Genomic DNA, 20,239 nt, shown 5'->3' with positions numbered 1-20,239 from the left:
CAGGTGTGATGTGTGGCCACACTGAGGTCAGGCACATCATGGCTGCAGCTGGCTAAATTACCTCTCTAACATGCTCACAGTTTTTCTTTACTACCTTCTGTCACAGCCTTTCTTTCACTAAATATTAGAGGCACATTACTCTTTATCCACAGTGACCAACTATGCAGATAATTTGGTTTAAAAAGTTTTCATGACCTGCTGATATCAAAGAACTGTTCAGTAAAGTAGACAGAATCCAGAATAAAAATTAACATTGTGATATTTGATTTTTTCTGTGACTATTAATTGCTATAATTGCTTCTACTTGTCCAGGGTAAACATGCCTCAAATCCAAACTCCCAAGTCCCTTTAGTAAAAGTCATTCTGAGACCCAGTATATCAGCATTAAAGCCAATGTGTATCACAAGATTATTTTTCTCTATAGTAGTCATTTTCCAAAAGACTATATAATACATGGCTGAAGGGTTCTCCAGGCTTCAAAATACATAAAACTATTATTTCAGTGCCTGTTAATCATACAATCACAAAATACTACTGCTGAGACCATACTCAGACCACTTTACAACTTCATGGAACCTCAAAAATCATGCTGTTGTCCTTATTTTCTATCTAAATCATAAACACCTACTTTAATGAATCATTAACACTCTCCTTCCTATAGTACCATAGGTTTTTTTAACCAAATGTAAATCCTAATTTATTGTGCTACAATCAAACCTCACCCAGGCTGGGTGACAATTAATAAAAAGTTCCGAACAAAATGGTGTTTCCATTTCAGTGTAAACAGTATGAAAAGAACAGTGCTTCTCTATCATCAGCCATTTTCAGTCCATTAAATACAGCATCTTACTATTGAAAATTCTAAGATTTGATCTTAGAACAATTTTTTCACAGATTTAAAAAGGAAAAAAGCATCCCCTCCGTTAAATTTTATTCTAGTAAATCTTTCTGACAGGAATCCAAATCCATTAATCTAGTTGCTAAAAGGAAAGAAAAAAACAACCTTTTTTTGAAGAATATTGGACATTCACTCATGTGACCCTGGCTTCTTTAACTTTTCTGCTCCATCCTCTTCCACATAGTTTCTCTAATGCCTTGCTTAATTTACCACACTAGGACAGAAAAACTAACACCTTTGACTCTACAGATCTTAGGTACCAAGGAATGAGTTTGCCCTATTCACAACTGTGAGCATGAGCTATCATCATAAATTATATATTCTCAACAAAAATACATCGTTACAAGTCGAACTAAAGATTAAGGGAATCAATCCCAAACCTGAGTTTTAGTCTTGTTAAATTCCACAAACCAGAAAAATTAAAACTGCAGCTAACAGTTTTCTTGGCAGGGCTATGACACATAAATAAAAAAAACTTTTTTATACTCAAATAAAAGGTACTTTAAAAATCACAATGGCCAAAGCAACAGCCAATCTGGTTTTACTTTACACAAATATTAACACTAGTCTCTGCAGTGAGCTTACAAAATACAAGGTGTTAAAAATTTTGAATCACCAGCTACCAGTTTGTCCTGACCTAGTAGAAATACCATGGTTTTTAATAACTACTTTATTTAATACTTACATATTACCTGTGGCTTACCCCCTTCAAATATAACTGTGCTGGGGCACAAACATTTTCAACCGATAACACCATTTGCAGAATTATTGTGCTTAGAGGTTGAGAATGGCTACTATTTTAATTTTGAAAGCAAACCCACCAAAAACCCAATATAGCCCTGCATTCTCTCCCCTTCTCACCTAAATGAAACAAATACCCTTTTCCTTGCATGTCCAGCATTTGCGTGTGTAGTTCCGCATATGTTTCAACTATTTTTGCCCTTGTTCCCTTGACAGAAGGCAAACCATGTCTCATTCCACAGCACTACTGACCATGACCATTCCAGTGTAAGAACAATGCAAGCAAAACCACACTCAGACCATATTTATCTCATTTCTGTAGATACACTAGCCAATAATTACTTCAGTGGAATTACATTTCCAATTAAATACTACTACAGAATTTAAAATTACTTTAATAAAGTTAAAGCCATGGAGTCAAAGATAAATTCATAAGAACAAGGATGTATTATACATCTTTTGCTTTTCATTATCCAAAAATATTACTTTTTCTCCCTTTTCTTTCCTCAGGCAAACGGCATTAAACTTTGAAATATTTTACTTTACAGGATTTCAAAGGAAAAGTTAATATGCTCCCAATAGACAAAAGATAGAAATATTAATACTTAAATCTATCATTTCTTTTAACATACACGCACACACACACACTGACTGTTCTTTTCTCATCTATCAAAATGCATAAGGAAGTCTAACAAAGTGGTAAGGATTGACTACATGCAAGATAGATGTAACTGAGAAATTTCTTAAATCTTTACAGTTGCTTTCCATTGGCCTATCCTACATACAGTTTTTCTTCTCCTGATAACTTCATTTTGGGGGTATTTTTCTTTTTTTAACTATACTGTAAATTTGGTAGTACTGAAAGATGTTGTACTGAGAGTGCCGCAGCATTTAACATCCCTGATTAACTAAAGTTGGCCAAATTAGAAAGCAATATACCAGTTTACTTCCTAAACTCTACTTCTGAAAAGATATCTATCAGCCTTTTCTGTTCAGCTTTTTCTGACCCCAAAAATTTCTAAGTCAGCACTAAATATGTAGAATAAACGTGTGTCCACTGCAGCCTGGAATAAGACCAATCTGAATGGAATTTATCATATGAAGGAGATCAACCCATTTGGCTTTTAAGAAACATACAAAAAATTCAAACGTAACTTGATCATGAAATGCATTCACAGATAATAGGGAACAGTGTTGATAGAAGTGACCGATCCTATGTGCAGAATCAAATATGGGAAAACAAACTAACTGCTCTTGTTGAATATTAAAAAGAAAAAGATAGTAAGCAGAAGTATATTAAACACGTTTTCAGAAGGTTAACCTATCTCCTAGTAGCCTCACAAACTGTGGACAAAACCCACTGACCAGCCCCTCTATAAAAGAATTCTTACCTAAACCAACCATTGTTAATTGTCTTTAAAGGTACAAAAAGAATCCGTTATTCACTATGATCTGCAATCAAGATACTAAGTCAGCATAATCAGCAGTACAAAAGGATTTACATGAATTAAATGCAGACCTGCTAACTTGTCACTGGATTCCACCCTAAAAATTTCTGCTCCACAAGCTTTAAGTCAAACATAGTAATATATTTCCTATAGAGCCCCTTATTAATTGGTTGGCAAGGAAGATACAGTTCCTGAAATGACAATACAACTTTGGCAAACACAAAACTACTGCTGGAACAAGATACAGGACTAATTCTATTTTTGCTGTGGTGTTGCTGCTGCCAGGCTATTCTTCCCTCAAGTAGAGATGGATAATTAAACCTCAGAAGCTCCTCTTAAAACAATCTGTTGAAGCAGGACTTCTGCCCACACAGAAGAACAGCTACTCTCAAATGGTATCCAGGAATACTGTGGGACCTTTGCTCACCCGACCATAAACAAAAATCCTATTACAGTAAACCAAGTGTAGCTTCAACTTTTTACAGGTTGTTTAGTGGAAGTTGGAAATATTCCTGAAGCTTAGAAACAACATCTAGTAGCAAGAATCCAAGATGCTTTTGAGCTTTACTGCTGACTTCATATGTGAATCTCAGAAAAGTCAGTATTAAAAACTCAAATACACCTCTTAATAGAAAGACAATTTGAAAAAAAAGGTATTTGATTGCATTTAAAAAAAAAAACAAACCACAAAACTTCTCTGTACCTCTGTCACGCTACAGAGTAAATCCTAGCTATTCCACTACATGCAAAGTTGCAAAGGACCCAGTTGCCTTGAGCTTGGTTCAGCTGTTTAACCAAGTTGTTTAGTGTCATTTGAGATGCCTCCGGGCACATTTATGGCAGCTATGACACAAGGTTTTTCGGAGAGATTCTTTGGGTCAGCAGCTGAAAAAGCCAAGACACCCTAGGGAACCTCAAATTGAGTCAGACACCTATAGTTAGGCAAATGAATCAAGTCCCACTTTTCCAATAAAAGAAAAAAGATACAGGAAGGATTTGGAAGATGGTTATTTAGTTCTTGGTCTTGCAGGGTTGCAGGTGTGGGGTTTTCTTTTTGTTTAACTTCAACTGACAAATGCTACTGTAGGAGGGGAAAAAAAAAGGAGGTGTAAGACTGTGTACAGACAGGGATATTATGTTCTTTTGTAAAGTGGGCAAATCTGCAAAAATGGAGTAAAAGTAAATGAGCTGGATCCTGAGCTTAACAAGAAGGCAGCAGGACAATCTTAATCTTTCTCATAAATTTTAGTACTAGAATTGAAGAGGACAAAGATAAGAACAACAGATAATACAATAGAGGGTAAGATACTGGTAGAAATTAGACAGGCAACACTGGAGAAGTTATACTAGAGACACTGGGAAGGTGATAAGAGGAAAGGTGAAAGTGGAAAGTGAAGGACAAATATATTCAAAGCAAATGAACTGTAGACTATCATCAGTAACTGCAGCCCAATAAGGAGAAGAAAGGAGGAAAGAAAAAAGTAGGAAGGTACTATGGTAACACCAATGTGCAGGCGTAACCTAAACTCCTTTAAACCTCTAAGTCCACACTTCTGCAGATACTTGTAAGGTCACTTCTCCTGATGCTGAAATATCTTATTTAAGACTTGCACCTTCAAAAATTTCTGTCATTTACTTGCTCAAGGGAAGTCCAGAACATCAGGAAAAGTGTCAAAAAAATCCCAAACAACACAACTGAAAGTGATTATTTAAAAAGGGAAAATAATGTTGTAAAATTTGTATTCTAAGAATAAATAAATATAATAAAAAATTAGACTCTCTCTTAATGGTCCCCATTAGGCACATTCATCAGATAACAAACAGGTTACTGAAGGAAGATGATTTATTACTCCTGCCACATAAAGCAAAACTTGGCAAAACTTCAGAAAACATATTGCCCAGAAAAATCTTTGGCACTTTGCATGACCCAGCAAAAAGACACTTATCATACAGGTAATGATATCGCCTAAGTATAAGCTGAATTACAGCAACCGAAGAGTCCTTCCCATAAGAGCCTCAACTAAACCACAACCTGTGCAAAATAACCTACTGGTGCACAGAAGACTGACATATGCATTTCAGTAACCTAGTTACAAGAATCTTAAATCTTACAATAACTTGTAAAGTAATTTTTACAATTGTTTATTGGCATAATAAACAAGTGTTTAGCAAACAATTTTGCAAAGCAGCTCTTAAAAGGGTCACAAGAAGGTCAGTCTCTTCTCCGTATTTATAATTTTATTTGTTTCTAATTTCTTCCTTGAAGTAGAAAGTCACAGGAGGACGAGATGAACTTATTAAACTTATTCCTGTGCGTTCCATCACTGGAATAAAAGCAGATGAAATTCTGTACAGTATATTATGGGCAAAATTCTTAAGGCTAGTTAGGCAGCAAAACTGTGATTTCCCCCTCTAAGGCCTATAACTGAGTAAGAAACTAAACAGAAATCATAAGCAAAACCAGAAAAACTAAGCTTCAAACAAGACAAAAGAAACATTCTTTGGGATCAAGGAAACCAAAGTGGTGGCAGTAGAACCCAGAGCTGTAATCCACTCAACACAGAAACAGTGAAAAACAGACAGAAGATGAAATACTAGAGTTCAAGAGGCCACAGAGAACAGTAGCATCACAAGGGCAACACATTGTTTAATCACCGTGAAATTCCAGATGACAGCACTCAAGGACAGAGAGGGAGGGAGGCATCAGTGCCTGAAAAAGAAAATGTGAAGAGCACAGGCAAAAAAAATTAATCAGGCTTTCTTCGTAGCAAGAAGCTTGAGTGAAAATGGAAAACCAAACCAAAGAGATTCCAGGGCTTGCTCAAACAAAATTGTAAGTACCAGGTAATTGATTCTTAAAGGTGTATTTTAATTATTAATATTATTCAATAAAGATTATTACAGTTTATAACTCTGCTTACCCTGACAATTTTTACTATGACATGTCTTGATGTTTTAGCAAGGAAGATCAATATTACTGCAAGAGTTACAAAATACTTCACCTCAAAATACATAAATACCTCTCCCAGAAAGGATAACTAACTTTACTCATCAGATATAGCTGACCAGTTAGCAATAAAGGACAACTTTGCATATCAGTTAGAATTACGCTTTGTTGTTGCAACACAGATTCAACCTCTTAGAGGATATTACAGTCTTCTTAAGTTAAAACTCCTATTAAGAGCTTTGAAAATTTCAAACATAAAGAAAAGCACTGAGTTTAATGTAGCAACACTGAGTGCTGGATAAACTAATAAAATACAGCTGTCTTGATCTTAATTGACAGTCTAGTAAGAGTAGGCTCAAGTTTTCCAACCATTCTGGTCATGAAAACACAAAATCTATGGTTTCCCTTATAGAAGAAAATAAAGTGTCTTTCTGAAAGCACCATTTCAAAATTTCTGAAGTGTGATAGAAGAATTAGTATGACAAACTAATTTATCTCCAACACTGACATAATATTTTCTCTAGTATAAAATTGTGGGTATCTCCAAGGTCTCCAAGGCTCCTGGCTGCAGCTGAGTAACTGTTCAGTGTAACATTCCAAAAGCTCAAAATACATGCAAGAGTAAGGTGAACATGACATCTCAAAGAAACTATTAAATAGCTAGATGGATCTCAAGGAAATGTATTAAAATTCCCAACATGCCATTCTTAACTCACAGGATGTTTGATCTTAGTGAAGCTACTGAAACAATTATTTTACACAAGTAGTCAGCCACTGCATTGCCTACAAGTACACTTTCCCCGTTTTCAAAAAACAGTGAACTTCCTGATCTTTTGGAAAACAGGACTGTGACTATGCAGTTATACTTCTCTAAAGTAGCATACCAACAGTTTTCAACACACTAGGATTCATACTAGGGTATTTGTGCAGTGGCAGCGGTTATGATTGATGATATGCAAAAACCTGATCTGTTGCAAAGAGGATGTAACACAAACCACAAAGGAACTACACACTTCAGCTTGTATTGGGCACCACATAATGAAGAGCATACACTGGAGAGCTGAACATTTTCAGCCAATGTTTTTATTCTGGCAGATTTCGCAACTTTCCTTTGCAGAAATATTCTGCCCTTAAAAGATAATGTATCTAGCAACAGCCTACAACAAAGTATCTACAAATCTCTGGTTGCACACCATGGCTGTCTTCCCCTGCCATCATTATAGATCTAAACATAAAATTACTAAAGCTTTCTTGAATCTGCTCACATCACTATTTATTCCACATGCTGTGAGACTGAGCAATGCACAGCATTTTCAAATATGTAATGCTGCAATGTGGAGATTTATTATTACTCAAATTCACCGCTATTACTACGTTCCTCTGGAAAAGATACACAAGTTTATACAACTTTCAGTTGGTCATGTCAAAATACATAGCATGGTTTGGGTTTTGTGAAGAGCACTAGCATTATAGTTATTTAATTGCTTATGTGATATTTAAAATATAAGGGCGGGGAGAAAAAGCTGATTTCTCGATATTGAAGTTTAACCCATAGTCCCTAATCACATTTCTAGGTACTTTAACTGAACTACAGCCATTTAGTGTATTAGTGTAGTCCGTATGCCTATGTCCTTGCATATGGGCATTTTAACGCACTAATTTTCCTTTATGAATCAGGAACAATTCTAGCCTCTACTTAAAAACAAGTACAGACTTAAAGCTCTCAGAATGTAACAATACAGCCCTGTATAGTGATGAGTTACTAAAGTCCTATAGAAAATATGATACCATTCTCTAGAGCAATGTCACCCAATGAAGCTTCTTTTCACTGCGTCTTGATTGTAGCCATCAAACAAGTCTCAAATAGCATCTACTACACATTGCAGGATACATCAAGACTCAACAGCTCACAATTTTTTTTTAAAAAAAAAGTTTAAATAAGGGCAAAAAAATCTACCTGGTATGGTAGGTGACTTCATATAATACAGACATTACTTACTGAAAATTCTCAATAAATGCATAGCCACATCTTTTTTCTTTTTTTTTTTTTCTTAAAATAATTGCTAGCTAGAACTTAATATTCCATTTTTATCTTCCGTAAGAGAGAAATTAGTAAAGGCTCTTGAGCCATGATTTCATACTTTTAGAATAGATAAAACAGTCATAGTAGAGTGATACATGAGCTTATCTCGTCTCTCAAACATATGAGCAAACTTCCAGCCCAACTTCTGGGAATGACAACTTTCCTTATAGGTGCCAAATGGAAGCTTTAAAGTACTTCTGATGACAAGAAGTTTAATTGTGTTGATTTCTGTTTGTCCAGTGTGCTACATAATGACAAGAAAAACTACTAGAGAAGGAATACCACATTCTTAATATTTAAAATGTCTTGGAGAGATATAGCATGTGTATGATGCATTCTAAATTGATACTGTCAAAGCAGTGTTTTAAATGCTTAACATTTCTGTTTACGCTAAGTACTTGCTCCTCCAGATACCATATTTTCACAGACTCACAGGATAGCTGTGGTTGGACAGCATCTCTGGAGACTGCCTAATCTAACCTCTCAGCTCAGAGCAGGATCAACAAGAGCAGATTGCTATGGGTCATGCCCAGTTGGGTTCTGGGTATCTCCAAGGATGGATATTTACAAGCTACACAAGCTCTGAGCACAACCTGTTCCACTGTTTGACCATCCTTGCAAAAAAGGGGTTTTATTACATTTAAATGGAATTTTCTGCATTTCAGTTTGTGACCATTTCCCTTCAGTGAGCTACACTGAGAAGAGCCTGGCTCCATCTTCTTCATTCCTCCCCATGAGGTATTTATACACATTAATTTATATTTGCCCTGAGTCTTCTTGATAAGTCCCAGTTCTCTTGGCCTCTCCTTGTACAAGATGCTCCAGTCCTTCAATCATCTTTGTTGACTTTTGCTGGACTTATTCCAGTATGTCCATGCCTTTCTGGTACTAGGTAGACCAGAACTGGATACAGTACTCCAGATGTGGTTTCACCAGTGCTGCCCTAAATCTAAAATTGGCAAGCTTTAAATTTTACTTTATCTGAAATTCTTCATCCTCTCTCATACTTCAGTTGTTAGAGATAAAAAAACCCCACAACTTTACCATTTTTTTAGCAACTCAAGTGCTTAGAAAATTGGTTTTTTACCTTCTGAACACATACAAAAGCAAATTTTATTCTAATCCTTCGAAACAGAACACGGACTAATTGAAGAGTGGGCAAATGAGCCAGCTGTCTACAGATCCTGAAAGAGTAAGGAGGATTTAACCGCACCACTAAATCAGAAAAAAAACAAGTCACATTTCTCTAATCTGGTTGATTTTACCAGTTATTGTTTACAGATAGCTAATAATATAGCAGAATGATTTCTTTTATTGGAGCTTAATAAAGAACTCTTCCTAAAAGAGAAAGAAAGAAACAACACAAAGCATATACAAATTGTGAGTCTAAAAATGGTCATGCGATTGTCTTAGTCATAACATTTTATTAGAAATACTGTGGGTGGGGGTTGAGACTTTGTCTTTTAGGACTCGTTTTCAAATTTGTAGCATCAAGGATGGCTGCAAACTTATCTTAAAAATTCATGTTCTTAGAGCTGAAGCTTTAAGAAAAAACAACAAACACAGGTATTTCAAAACTCACAAAATTAGACAGACACTGGAAAACTTAATGTGACACAGAACACTGAAAGAAAGGCCAAGATGCAATAGCAATAGTCTTTAACTTACATTTGAGTGTTTCTCCAGCATAAGGGATATGTAGCTTAAACCGATCACAGCTAGGTCCAGGGGTCAAGGATGTACAGCTAAAAATGAAGATAAGAGAAGAATGTTCTAAGCAGTTACAGATGGTAGCAGACACTAACATTATTCTACAGGGTACAAATGACTGACATAGTAAAGATGTTGTGAATACTAGAAATACTCATCCTTACAATTCTGGGAAAGAATAAAAGGTGAGAAGGATGCAGGAGGACCATTCTCTTTTGATCAGCAGTTCTCACAACAGCATAAGAAAATTTAAGATCTGTGCTGGCTACCTTCTTTCCCATTTTAACACAGAAAATATACAAACAAAATGCCCTGGTTTGAAAGTGTTATTAGAATAGCATCAATTAGTCAAAGTCATTAAATTCTTTATTTTGTATACAATTTTACAGGTCACAACTCTCTACTTATGTCACAGTAACATAGCTGCATGCTCCCTATCCCTGCCATCTAGACACCTGCAATGAATGTTAGTTTTACTGCACCAATATGCAGTCATTTTTACCTATTTTAACCTTTAATTGTTCCAAGTCTCACAGTAAGCCTCCAGGTGAGGAAGTTTCAGAATCAGGTATTTGAGGCTATGACAACTGAACATGTATGTTCACGATCTATGACTATTCCATATCTCCTGTTTATCTGGAACACCACAACAGAAGTTGGGCCTCACGGTGATGATCGAGCATTTTATGAATGCAAAAGTCACTGAAAAACTCTTTAGTGTCTAGGTCAGAGATGACCAATTTTTTCCCACCTCTTAAGTCATGTACCAAAATTTTTGCATAACAAAACCCAAAAAATCTCAGTTGCTAAAGGAGAAATAATGACACAAATTGTTTCACTGGCAGGAACGGTCCCTGGAGCTCTCACCAGTGTGGGCTGGTGGGCATATGACAAGTCTCATAGCAAAAATACTGGAAGCCCTTAGTAGTTCACTGCTTTCCATATCTAGGGAACCTGATAACCCAGAAGTCTTCCTGCCAGCCTACTAGAACTGAGAATTGTTTATAGCCCTAACACAAGAGCTATGCTTGTTGCAAGCCACTGAAAGCTCAAACCTAGATTGGGCAGCTCTAGACAAAACAAACAGTGAAAAGAAGGTAGGCAAAGGTAAAATAACTTGCCTAAACTTACAGATCACTGGTAGAGCTCTAATACAAACAGCTAACAGTATAATGAAACAAAAGATGTATTTACTGGGCCATACACACAACCAAAAGCAAAAATAGGCCACAAAATACAAAAATTCTGATCCTACCTTATCAGAAACAACACGGTAACTCCTGCAACTGTCTTACCACAGAAGAGGCATCAGGGCAAATGGGGAAATGTTAATTCTCACTGACACACTCAAAATGCTTCAGAGAACTATTTCTCTCAGATGCTGGCTCTACAGTCTCCTTTCTTTTTACACTTGCAAGTTAATGAAACCATGTGCATTAATTTCAGATTGCTTTTATTCAGTGAGCTACATTTACTATTTAATCGAATTTGTGCCCACATAGAGCTTCATCAAAAAGAAGCAACCACAGAACTACAGATCAATTAACTTAAATGAAATTTCCACAAAAATACTAGAAAACATAAGCAAACTGCTTGTGTGCACCTAGAATCTAACACAGATGCAATTAACAGCCTACATTGATTCAACAAGAATACATTACGTTTTTTCAGTATCATTACAGAAATTTGATAACTGTCCTTGCAAATGAAAGGGAAGCAACAGATGTCATATCTTAATTTTAGAAAGGTTTTTGAAATGTTTTGTGAGAGCACATGCAAAACAAGAAACATAATTTAGATACAACTACTATCAGATGTGTGCAGAACTGTCTGGAAAGCAAGTTTCAAGAAAGATTAGTTCACATCTTGCTCCATCCAGGAAGAAAGCACTCACTGGGTTTTCTCCTGGTAGAATACTACTTCACATTTCACTGAAAGACTGATGATGGAAAAGAGATGATGTTTATTAAACCTGCTGATGATTCCAACATGAAAGGGAATGCAGCATGCTGGACAACAGGCCCAGAGCTGAAAACTGTTTTGATTTAATGGTCTGTACTACTTCTTTTTGAATTACATCTAGATAGGGCTTATCAAGACCAGTAAGAATCACCACCCTCGCTGGGAATAAAATCAGTTTGAGAATATGAAAGATTGGAGCTCCAGTGCAACAGAAACAAGAAAACATAATTTTTTTCAAAGACACGATTCTTTTAGTAGGTGAGAACAGCAAAACAGGAGTGCCCGTTGTTAGGGTGTTTTAATGGCTGTGGATGAATTTAACAGCTATAGATATGGAAGCATTACTATCTACTTCCAAGTCATTTCCAAGGCTTACATCACATACAAGGCCAATTCGAGGAAGCATACAAAAAAAAAAAAAAAGCAACATAACAAAAAAATACCTTGCAAGTTCAAAAATATCTCTGCAAAATCAGTCAATATTTAATGGAAGTTTCTTTCAAACTATCACAGGTCACAGTCTGAGGCACATTTCTCAAATACCATCAAAATAACATTGTTGTTAGCTTTTCAACAGACACAAAAATTTCTGATCCTGCAAATACCCTATAATTTTTTCTTTTAGCACAATGGGCCATTTGGAAATACTTAGGGAAAGCAGAACATTCTTTAACATTAAAATAAAAGCCTGATTTAATGGTAAAGGTCCCTAAAAGCAATACTAAGTACTTTTCCTAGATTATTATACTCCACTAGAGATGTTTTTAATTTTACTGGTCTAGAAGTGATGGAAAGTGACAGTATTCACTTTCCTTTTCTTTTTTTTTTTTTTTCCCCAAAAATTACTCTGGCTAGGCTGTGCAAGAGACTTCAATAACTGCAATAGTCTGAGCAACCAAGCAAAAATCTTACACGCACCCATTTGAAAGGAGGTAGTTACTTTTTAGTATAAACAGTTGAACAAAACTCCTATAGCAAATCAAAACTTTGGTACATCTAGCAGTCTATGTGTGACCTTATTCAACAGAGTCACAGATAATGGTCTGTCTGTGGACATCTTCTCCTGTTTGAACTTCCTTAACACACAGAACTTCTCAATTACAAACATGTGCCACCCAGAATCTTGACCTCTATCTTCTTCAAAATGTAAGATTTTACATCTGCTGATCCGTTTACTTAACATGGTCCACACAAAAGTCACACTGAAAAGGAATGACTTCTAACAAGGTCTTTTAAAGATCACTAGTTGTCGTATCTTCACAGGGAGTTGACAGATAGAACGGTAATACCTGGTGTTGAACACTAATTTCAGAAGCTGACTCCATCTCATGACAAATGGATGTGCTATCTGCCTTCTTATTCACAGAAAAATATTACACTGGTTTAAATATCTTCATCTAAATAGTCAATATTTTACATAGGAAAGCCACGGAAGTAAGAATTAATGCTCTGATGCTCAGAGCAGTGATATGAATTAGTCTTTGTAAGATGATTAATGCTATACCACAAGATCTCCCACATGGTTTCGCTACTAAAATATCAAAGAATCATCAACTTGACAAGTTTCCAGGACAAAGGAATATCCTTGAATGCATCACTTAAAATTATACTGCCCTATTCAAAGGCGCTGTACTGAAACCTACAGTTGGAATCTGATAGATAGAATGAGTATGCAAGAAACCATAGCTGAATACAAACTCTTCTCAGTAGATTTTAGCTAAGTTCCTTGAGCAAATATAGCAGATTAAACTTAAGTTGAGATACATTATGTCCTTATGAAATATGTATTCCAAGCAGGAGACAAGTAGAACATTCCTTTGCTGAGTGTCTGATGCATCTTAGAGTTGGGATTGTCTGTGACCTGTTGGGAAAAGGTTTCTTTCACAATAAATAAAACACACATAAACTAAACCAGTTATTCAAAGAAAAAGTCACTGTCAGCACCAGATGCTTAGTGAAAACTGTTCAGAATCCTTTATCAGCCACAAAAGGAAACAGGAAAGATTATTCAAGAGAAAAAAAGAGAGAAAAAAAAAATCTGAAAAGTTACTCAGTTTTGTTGCTTGGAATAATTCATCAGCCTATAATGATAGGTGCAGCAGAAGTATTCTGCAAAATTAATCCTTCCCAGAGTATTCTAAAAGCCTCTAGAAGCAAGTTTTAGTTGAGTTTAACATCAAGGTTTTCTCTTATATCAATGTATTCGTAACTGACTATTCTGTTGAATTGACTCTTCTTCTGGTTTAAGTTAAAAAAATTATTCCCTTTCCTTCTGAGCCACTTTGATATTTTACAGGATTGAAGCCATGATTATAAGTAGGACTGTGACAGCCCTAGGTTTCAACACAGTCTTCCTATCAACTAGTCTTCTACAACCATCACTTGAAAGTATTCCCAAGACAAGCAGTTTTAAATTACTTGGGCTCTGGTAAGATCTTATCCAAAAATAAGTTCTTTGCCCACTGAAGGGGTCACAATGAAAGAAGAGCCCAAGTGTTCACCACCTTAATCCTTAAAGTCTGGAGATGAGTGGTTATTCTATCCAAAGAATTTAAAAAAAACCCAAAACAAAACAAAACCCAAAACAAAATGAAAACACACCACCACTCCAAAACCTACCTCTTTCTATCCCAAAATTCCAGTCTGAGGCTCATTTTTTTTATACCACTCCTAAAAATCTACTGCTTAGAACGATATAAAACATCCAGAAATGCCAATGGAAGTGCAATAGCTCTACTGAAACATAGACAATCTTCTTTTTATATCTTCTTTTTAAATTGGTGTTAAAGGTGTATGCCCCAACATTCATGTAAATTTAATCAAATTTCCCAATTAAAAAAAAAGTATGTGATGCATTCATTCATTCTTCCTTCTTAGATCATACAAAAGCTTTACCACCTTTACTGTCTGAAGACAAATCATCAGCGAATTTTACTGTACAATAGCAAAGAAAAATTAGACCAAGAATTTTAGCCTCTATAATTTCAGGAATTTAATACTGAGACTGCCTAATCTGAACAGACAAGAGATGCAAAAGCTTCTTTAATCTTGTGGTGCTCAGGCTGCTACACTTGCTGTTCTTGAGGGTCAATTCTTTTTGGATAACAGACAACTTTTTTTGTTTACCAGGCTGTTGATGTAAAAGCCAAGAAGCTTCACAGTGTATTAAAGTTACTCTGATGGAGAACACTGCTAAAAAACAACACACACACAAATAAAAAGGAAGTTCCGACCACTGGCTGCATTCCTAACCCTTCCCAGCTCTAATATACCTAGCATATGTTTCTAATTGCACCTATATATGTCATATAAAGACAGTGTTAGGGAAAAAGGAGGTCAAGTTCCTTTCACAACACAAGAGGCTAAAGAAGACAATGAGTATTATTTTAGTAATGACAAGACACATTTCAGTCAGGGGTTTAGAAGCTGAAGGTTTTGTCAGCAAGAGTCAAATGTAATTCAGAGGCAAAGACAAGTCAGTCCCTTGTTACTAATAAGAGGCAGCAAACTCAAAACTCCACCCAAAACTCATACTGTAGCATTTGCTAAGAAAACCACCTTTAATTCAAGTAGAACAGCTTTTGTGCTTGTTTGTGTGGCAGGGCTTTTGGTAGTGGAGGAGGGGCTACAGCAGTGGTCCCTGTGAGAAACTTCCGAAAAGCTCCCCCAGCTCCAAGTCGGACCTGCCTCTGGCCAAGGCCAAGCCAATTAGCAATAGTGGTCGTGCCTCTGTGATAACGTATTTAAGAATGGGAACGTGGGAGGGGGTGGGGACTTTGAGGAGGATACCTGTGTGAACACCAAGGTCAGTGGAAGGAAGGGGGGAGGTGTGCCAGAGCAGAGAGCCCCCCTGTATCTGGTGGTCAGACAGCAGGGCCACCCCCCTGTCACCCATGGGGGTCCCCAGAGGAGCAGAGATTTGCCTGCAGCCTGTGGAGGACCCCTGGGACTCGGTGGAAAGAAGTCCCCACTTGTAGTACGGCACAGGTTGGACTGCAACACATGGAGGTGACCCACACCAGAGCATCTCAAGAGAATGCATCCCATTGGGAGTACTCACAGCAGAGAGAGTTTGTGGAGAACTGTGTCCCTCGAGAGGAACACCACATGAAACAGGGGGAAGAATGCAGAAGAGTGCTCTCCCCTGACCTTGGAGGAAGAAGTGACAGGACTGACTGCACCCCTCATCCCCTGCCCCTGTGCCACTGGGAGAGGAGGGAGAGACACTGGGAACAAAACTGAGCCTGAGAAGGGAGGGATGGGGGGAAGTGTTTTTAAGCTATGGTAAGGCTTCTCACTGTCCCATTCTGTCAAGTGTCATTATCATTAGTGGTTTGAATTAAAGTAACATAATTTTTCTTCCCTTAACAAGCCTGTCTTTTGCCTGTGACCATGAATGGGTGAGCAACACCCTCCCTGTCCAGGAATCTCCATTCCTGGGCCTTTTGATTAAGTTTTCTCCTTTCCAATGCTGTGGGGGAAGGGGTGAATAAACAGCTGTGTGGTGCTCAGTTTCCCTCTGGGCTCAAACCATGACAGCTAAGAAAAACACCTCAATGTTAAACTCAGGTAGAACAGCATTTGTTGATGCCTTTAGATTCTTCTTTTCATGCCCTTTCTGTAGATGGAAATCTGCTCCAGTGTTCCTTGAAGACACAGTATTTCATCCCATTTAATTAAGAATTAATTGCAGAATTCATAACAGATGGGTAAGTCATCTACAGAGGAATTAAGAATAATTAAAGTATATAGAGGGGGGAGGAGGGTGGAAGGAAGGCCAGCAGGTGACAGGTTTTTTGCAAGGATCAGGAAACAGAAAAATGGTGAAAAATCACATTTTAGAGAGCTGACGCTGAGTGTGAAAGCCTGTATCATACTGCATCTCCCTGCAACAGTGCACAAAGCTTTACAGGCTCCCAGAGGCCTGCAAATACACAAGAAAAGTACTGAGCAGCTGCTGCTGCAAATCAACAGATCCAACCAAAATTCTATCAATCAGGCAAAATTTGAAATGGGAGAGAGAGTCTAGTCAACCAATTTTCATCTTCAGCTCCCTTCTTTAAACAGACACATGTATTACACATGTGAGAGAGAGGGACTTGCACTTAAAAGATACACACCACTGCTTTTGGGAAATAAAAATCCAATTACATGTAGAGTGATTGCTACTTATATACATATTTTAATTAAAATATTAAAATCTGAAAGCCAACTGACAAATATTCCAAAGAACTTTCCAATATATAAACCCACTGTTTTCATAAAACTCAGCTGTAGCCTAGATGTTTTCTTCAAACCTAGCATAAGATTAAACTACTTTTACCTTTGCAAACCAAAGTTTAAGACTACTTTTGGTATTGCAACACGGATGATGATGTTTTTCAATCCTGTTAGTATGGAAGATATTCTATAACTGCAACAGCATTTCAATCCGTAATTATCAACTGGGTAATTCCAAGATGTCTCCAGATAAGTCAATTGTATTCCCAACAAAACCTTTATCTACTGTCAGTGCTGATTTTTATGTACATATTTATGTTTTCTTGTATGAAGTTCATCATACTAATTGGAACTTTTAGAAAGGAGTGGGATGCTACGCAGAATATAACCTAGGAAAACAACCCCTCACTTCCATTCTTCACCCAAAGGCAGATTTGCATTTTTTAAAAAGTTCAAATAACTATTTAAAATTACTTCTGCTGCCAGCAACCTGCTTTCACTAGAAAGACTATGCAAAACCATCTACGGACTACAGTCATTAGTAAAACAAATATAGCAGCTGTATGTTAAGAGAAAATATATATTTACTTAATATGAGTGAGAGTTTGCCAAAGCAGATGTTGCAGGTGGGATAGCTCTGGGCCTGCTTCTAGAACTTCAAATCTCCCTCACATATGCCCCAATCTTGGGCAGGTATCCTGCAATCTCCCAAAGTACAGCTGCCTCTGCTGGAGGCTGACATTCTGCACAGCTTCTATGAAGGAAACAGAGGAAGCATACATACGTATTTTGAAATCATCTCAGAGAACTTCTACATTAAATGAAAGCCCCACCTGACTGATTTTTTTCAGCATCACAAACTCTGTTCATTTAGCACAGGAAGGTTGTTTTTAGAACTGTTCTTTTCCAGTCACAATAGTAGGATAGGTTGGAAAGGGCCACCACAAAAAGTACTATGAAGACAGAGCTGATAACCAGCACCACATCTAATATACTTGCAAGTGTACTTGAAAGAACAGCTCTGAAGAACAGACTATCTCAAAAGTTTCAATTTGTAAAATCCCTACAGTTTAGGGTAGGAGCTCATAAGTATAGAGTTTCAAGAGCTAATTAAGAGACAAATTAAGAAAAATAATTAACAATGGACAAAGGAAAGTTTTCAACAGAACATGCTTTACAAACATGCTTTAGATGCCTTAGAAACATCTTTTATAATCAAACTGATTACCTCTAAGCAAGATCTTTTATATGTACATTTCATTGCCTGTAACTCCCTTTAAAAACTACACATGGTGCAAATATTCCCCAAAAGAATAAAACAGAAACAGAAAACAGAAGTTTTAATGAAGGAGTGATTGAAAAACGAACAGAAATAAGTGGGATAACACTTGTAATGCACACACCAGTAGACTATGTTTTGGTAAATAAACTACTGAATTCACAGTATCATAAACTACCTTTCTGTCACACATTCAGGCAAGGAAAAGGCACTACTTCATTAAACCATAAGACCAGCTGTACCTCAAATCCTTGGAACTCATAACCAAAATTTTAGAGAAGATTATGAGGGAGTAGCAGACGCATCATTTGGATTTACTTCATCTCCCTTCCCTCCTTTCAGATTCAAAATCCTGTTTCATATTTTCACAACTGTCATTTGATTATGTATTACTTTGTAATAAGTTAGAACCTAATAACCTCTCATGTTCTAATGTTCGCTAATGTGAATTCAATTTCTGAAGAAAAAAAAAAAAAAATCAGACAAGGAACATTTTTCCTTTTAGATTACTCTAAAAGAGAACCATTCTTTGCCAAGTATGAAATTACAGTCTACCACCTGGAGTTTCAGATCCTTTCAGTGTTCACGAAAAGAGCATATTCATACAGAAAGTCACAAAAGCCAAGCTATTATAAACAGAAGTTTTAATAAGTCATTTAGTGTTGCTGCCTGTAGTAGCCATAAAGCCTCCCAACTTATTTTCTAAGTAATTTATTTCACACCACATAAGTATTTAGTTTATTGGAAAATGAAATGAGTTGGTATCAGGGAAAAAAATGTAAGAACTGACCATCCAAAACAGAGCAACGGGTACTCTGTCACATTTTTGGTTTAGAAATATTATTTCTGTGAGGCACAGGAATCTGGGGGTTATTTCAAGGAAAGTATCATTTTAGAGGTTTTTATATTTGGCTTTTTTTTTGCCTCTGCTCCATAATGGAATTCTGCAATTTCCTTTAACTCAATTTTATTGGGATTCTTTTATCTTACAATGATAAAAATACTCAGTCCTAGTGGTCTAATTTTGTTCTTTCAGCCATATACCATAGATTACAAAGAAAAGAACCTGTTACCTACACTGCGGAGTGGTTTGCCTCAGACATTTTAATTCCCTTCTCTCAGAAAAGACTAAGTAAGTTCCCTTTTATCAACTTTTCTATGGATTACTTAGGACTGAATTCAGTATCCTCAATAAAAACATCAATTTCTAGAGAAATGAAACTGTTCACTTATACATACAGCTCTGAGTATTTTTTTCCGACGCTCACTTCCAGTTAGATAATAGTTGCTTCAAGGTATGTCTACGCTGTGCAGCGCAGTGCCAAGTAAATGCCTAAAATAAGTAACTCAAGAAACAGATTAAAATAGCTCTGGCATAGCATTGGATTGGCATGGTTATTCCATTTCCAGTTGAACTTGATATATTAAACCTACACTGCAAATTCAGTCCTGGACAGTTACCTGAACAGTAAAAAAAATTTCTTTCTCCACCAGTCAGAAGAGTGAGCACCATGACCAATGGTTCAAGAGATCCCAAAACATTTATAAGGGTTAATTTAAAAAGGCAGCAATAGAGATGTCAGCCTAAACACCAACAAGAGACTCTTACGACAATGAAACTTCCCTTTGAAATTTTTTACACAGACTTACATAGTGATCAATACATTATAAGAAAAGGCCTGTAGAGTTTTATATTTCCCACACTGCTAGAGAATGACTGTGTAGTTAGAAAATAGTGTACAGTTTCTGTTTTCAAAAATTAATAGTTTGCTTCCCTTATTATCACTGACTCACAGAAGCAGTTTACAAAAGTATTGCCATTGAATCCTGTTGGCTGTAAAATAAACAGGGCAGAATCAGACCTTCAACGCTGTTGCACATCCGTCTGTCAAGATCAAGCCTCTGTTCATCTCCTATGCTTTTAAAGCCCCTAAACCCATCAGACAATGAC

General features: G+C 36.7%; 1 protein-coding gene across 2 annotated transcripts in view; it reads right to left on the bottom strand.

The window, feature by feature from the left end:
- Positions 1-20,239, bottom strand: part of BABAM2 (BRISC and BRCA1 A complex member 2) — a 177,433-nt gene that overhangs the window by 146,849 nt on the left and 10,345 nt on the right. For both annotated transcript variants that reach the window (XM_074897058.1, XM_074897059.1), the window contains exon 3: positions 9,786-9,862. In XM_074897058.1, the coding sequence (XP_074753159.1) occupies positions 9,786-9,862 (77 nt within the window). The remainder of the gene's footprint in view (positions 1-9,785; positions 9,863-20,239) is intronic.

This window comes from Athene noctua, chromosome 1 (assembly GCF_965140245.1).
Source record: "Athene noctua chromosome 1, bAthNoc1.hap1.1, whole genome shotgun sequence".
Lineage (NCBI taxonomy): Eukaryota > Metazoa > Chordata > Aves > Strigiformes > Strigidae > Athene > Athene noctua.
Note: the sequence above shows the minus strand (reverse complement) of the source record. Positions and strands in the feature narration are given on the sequence as shown.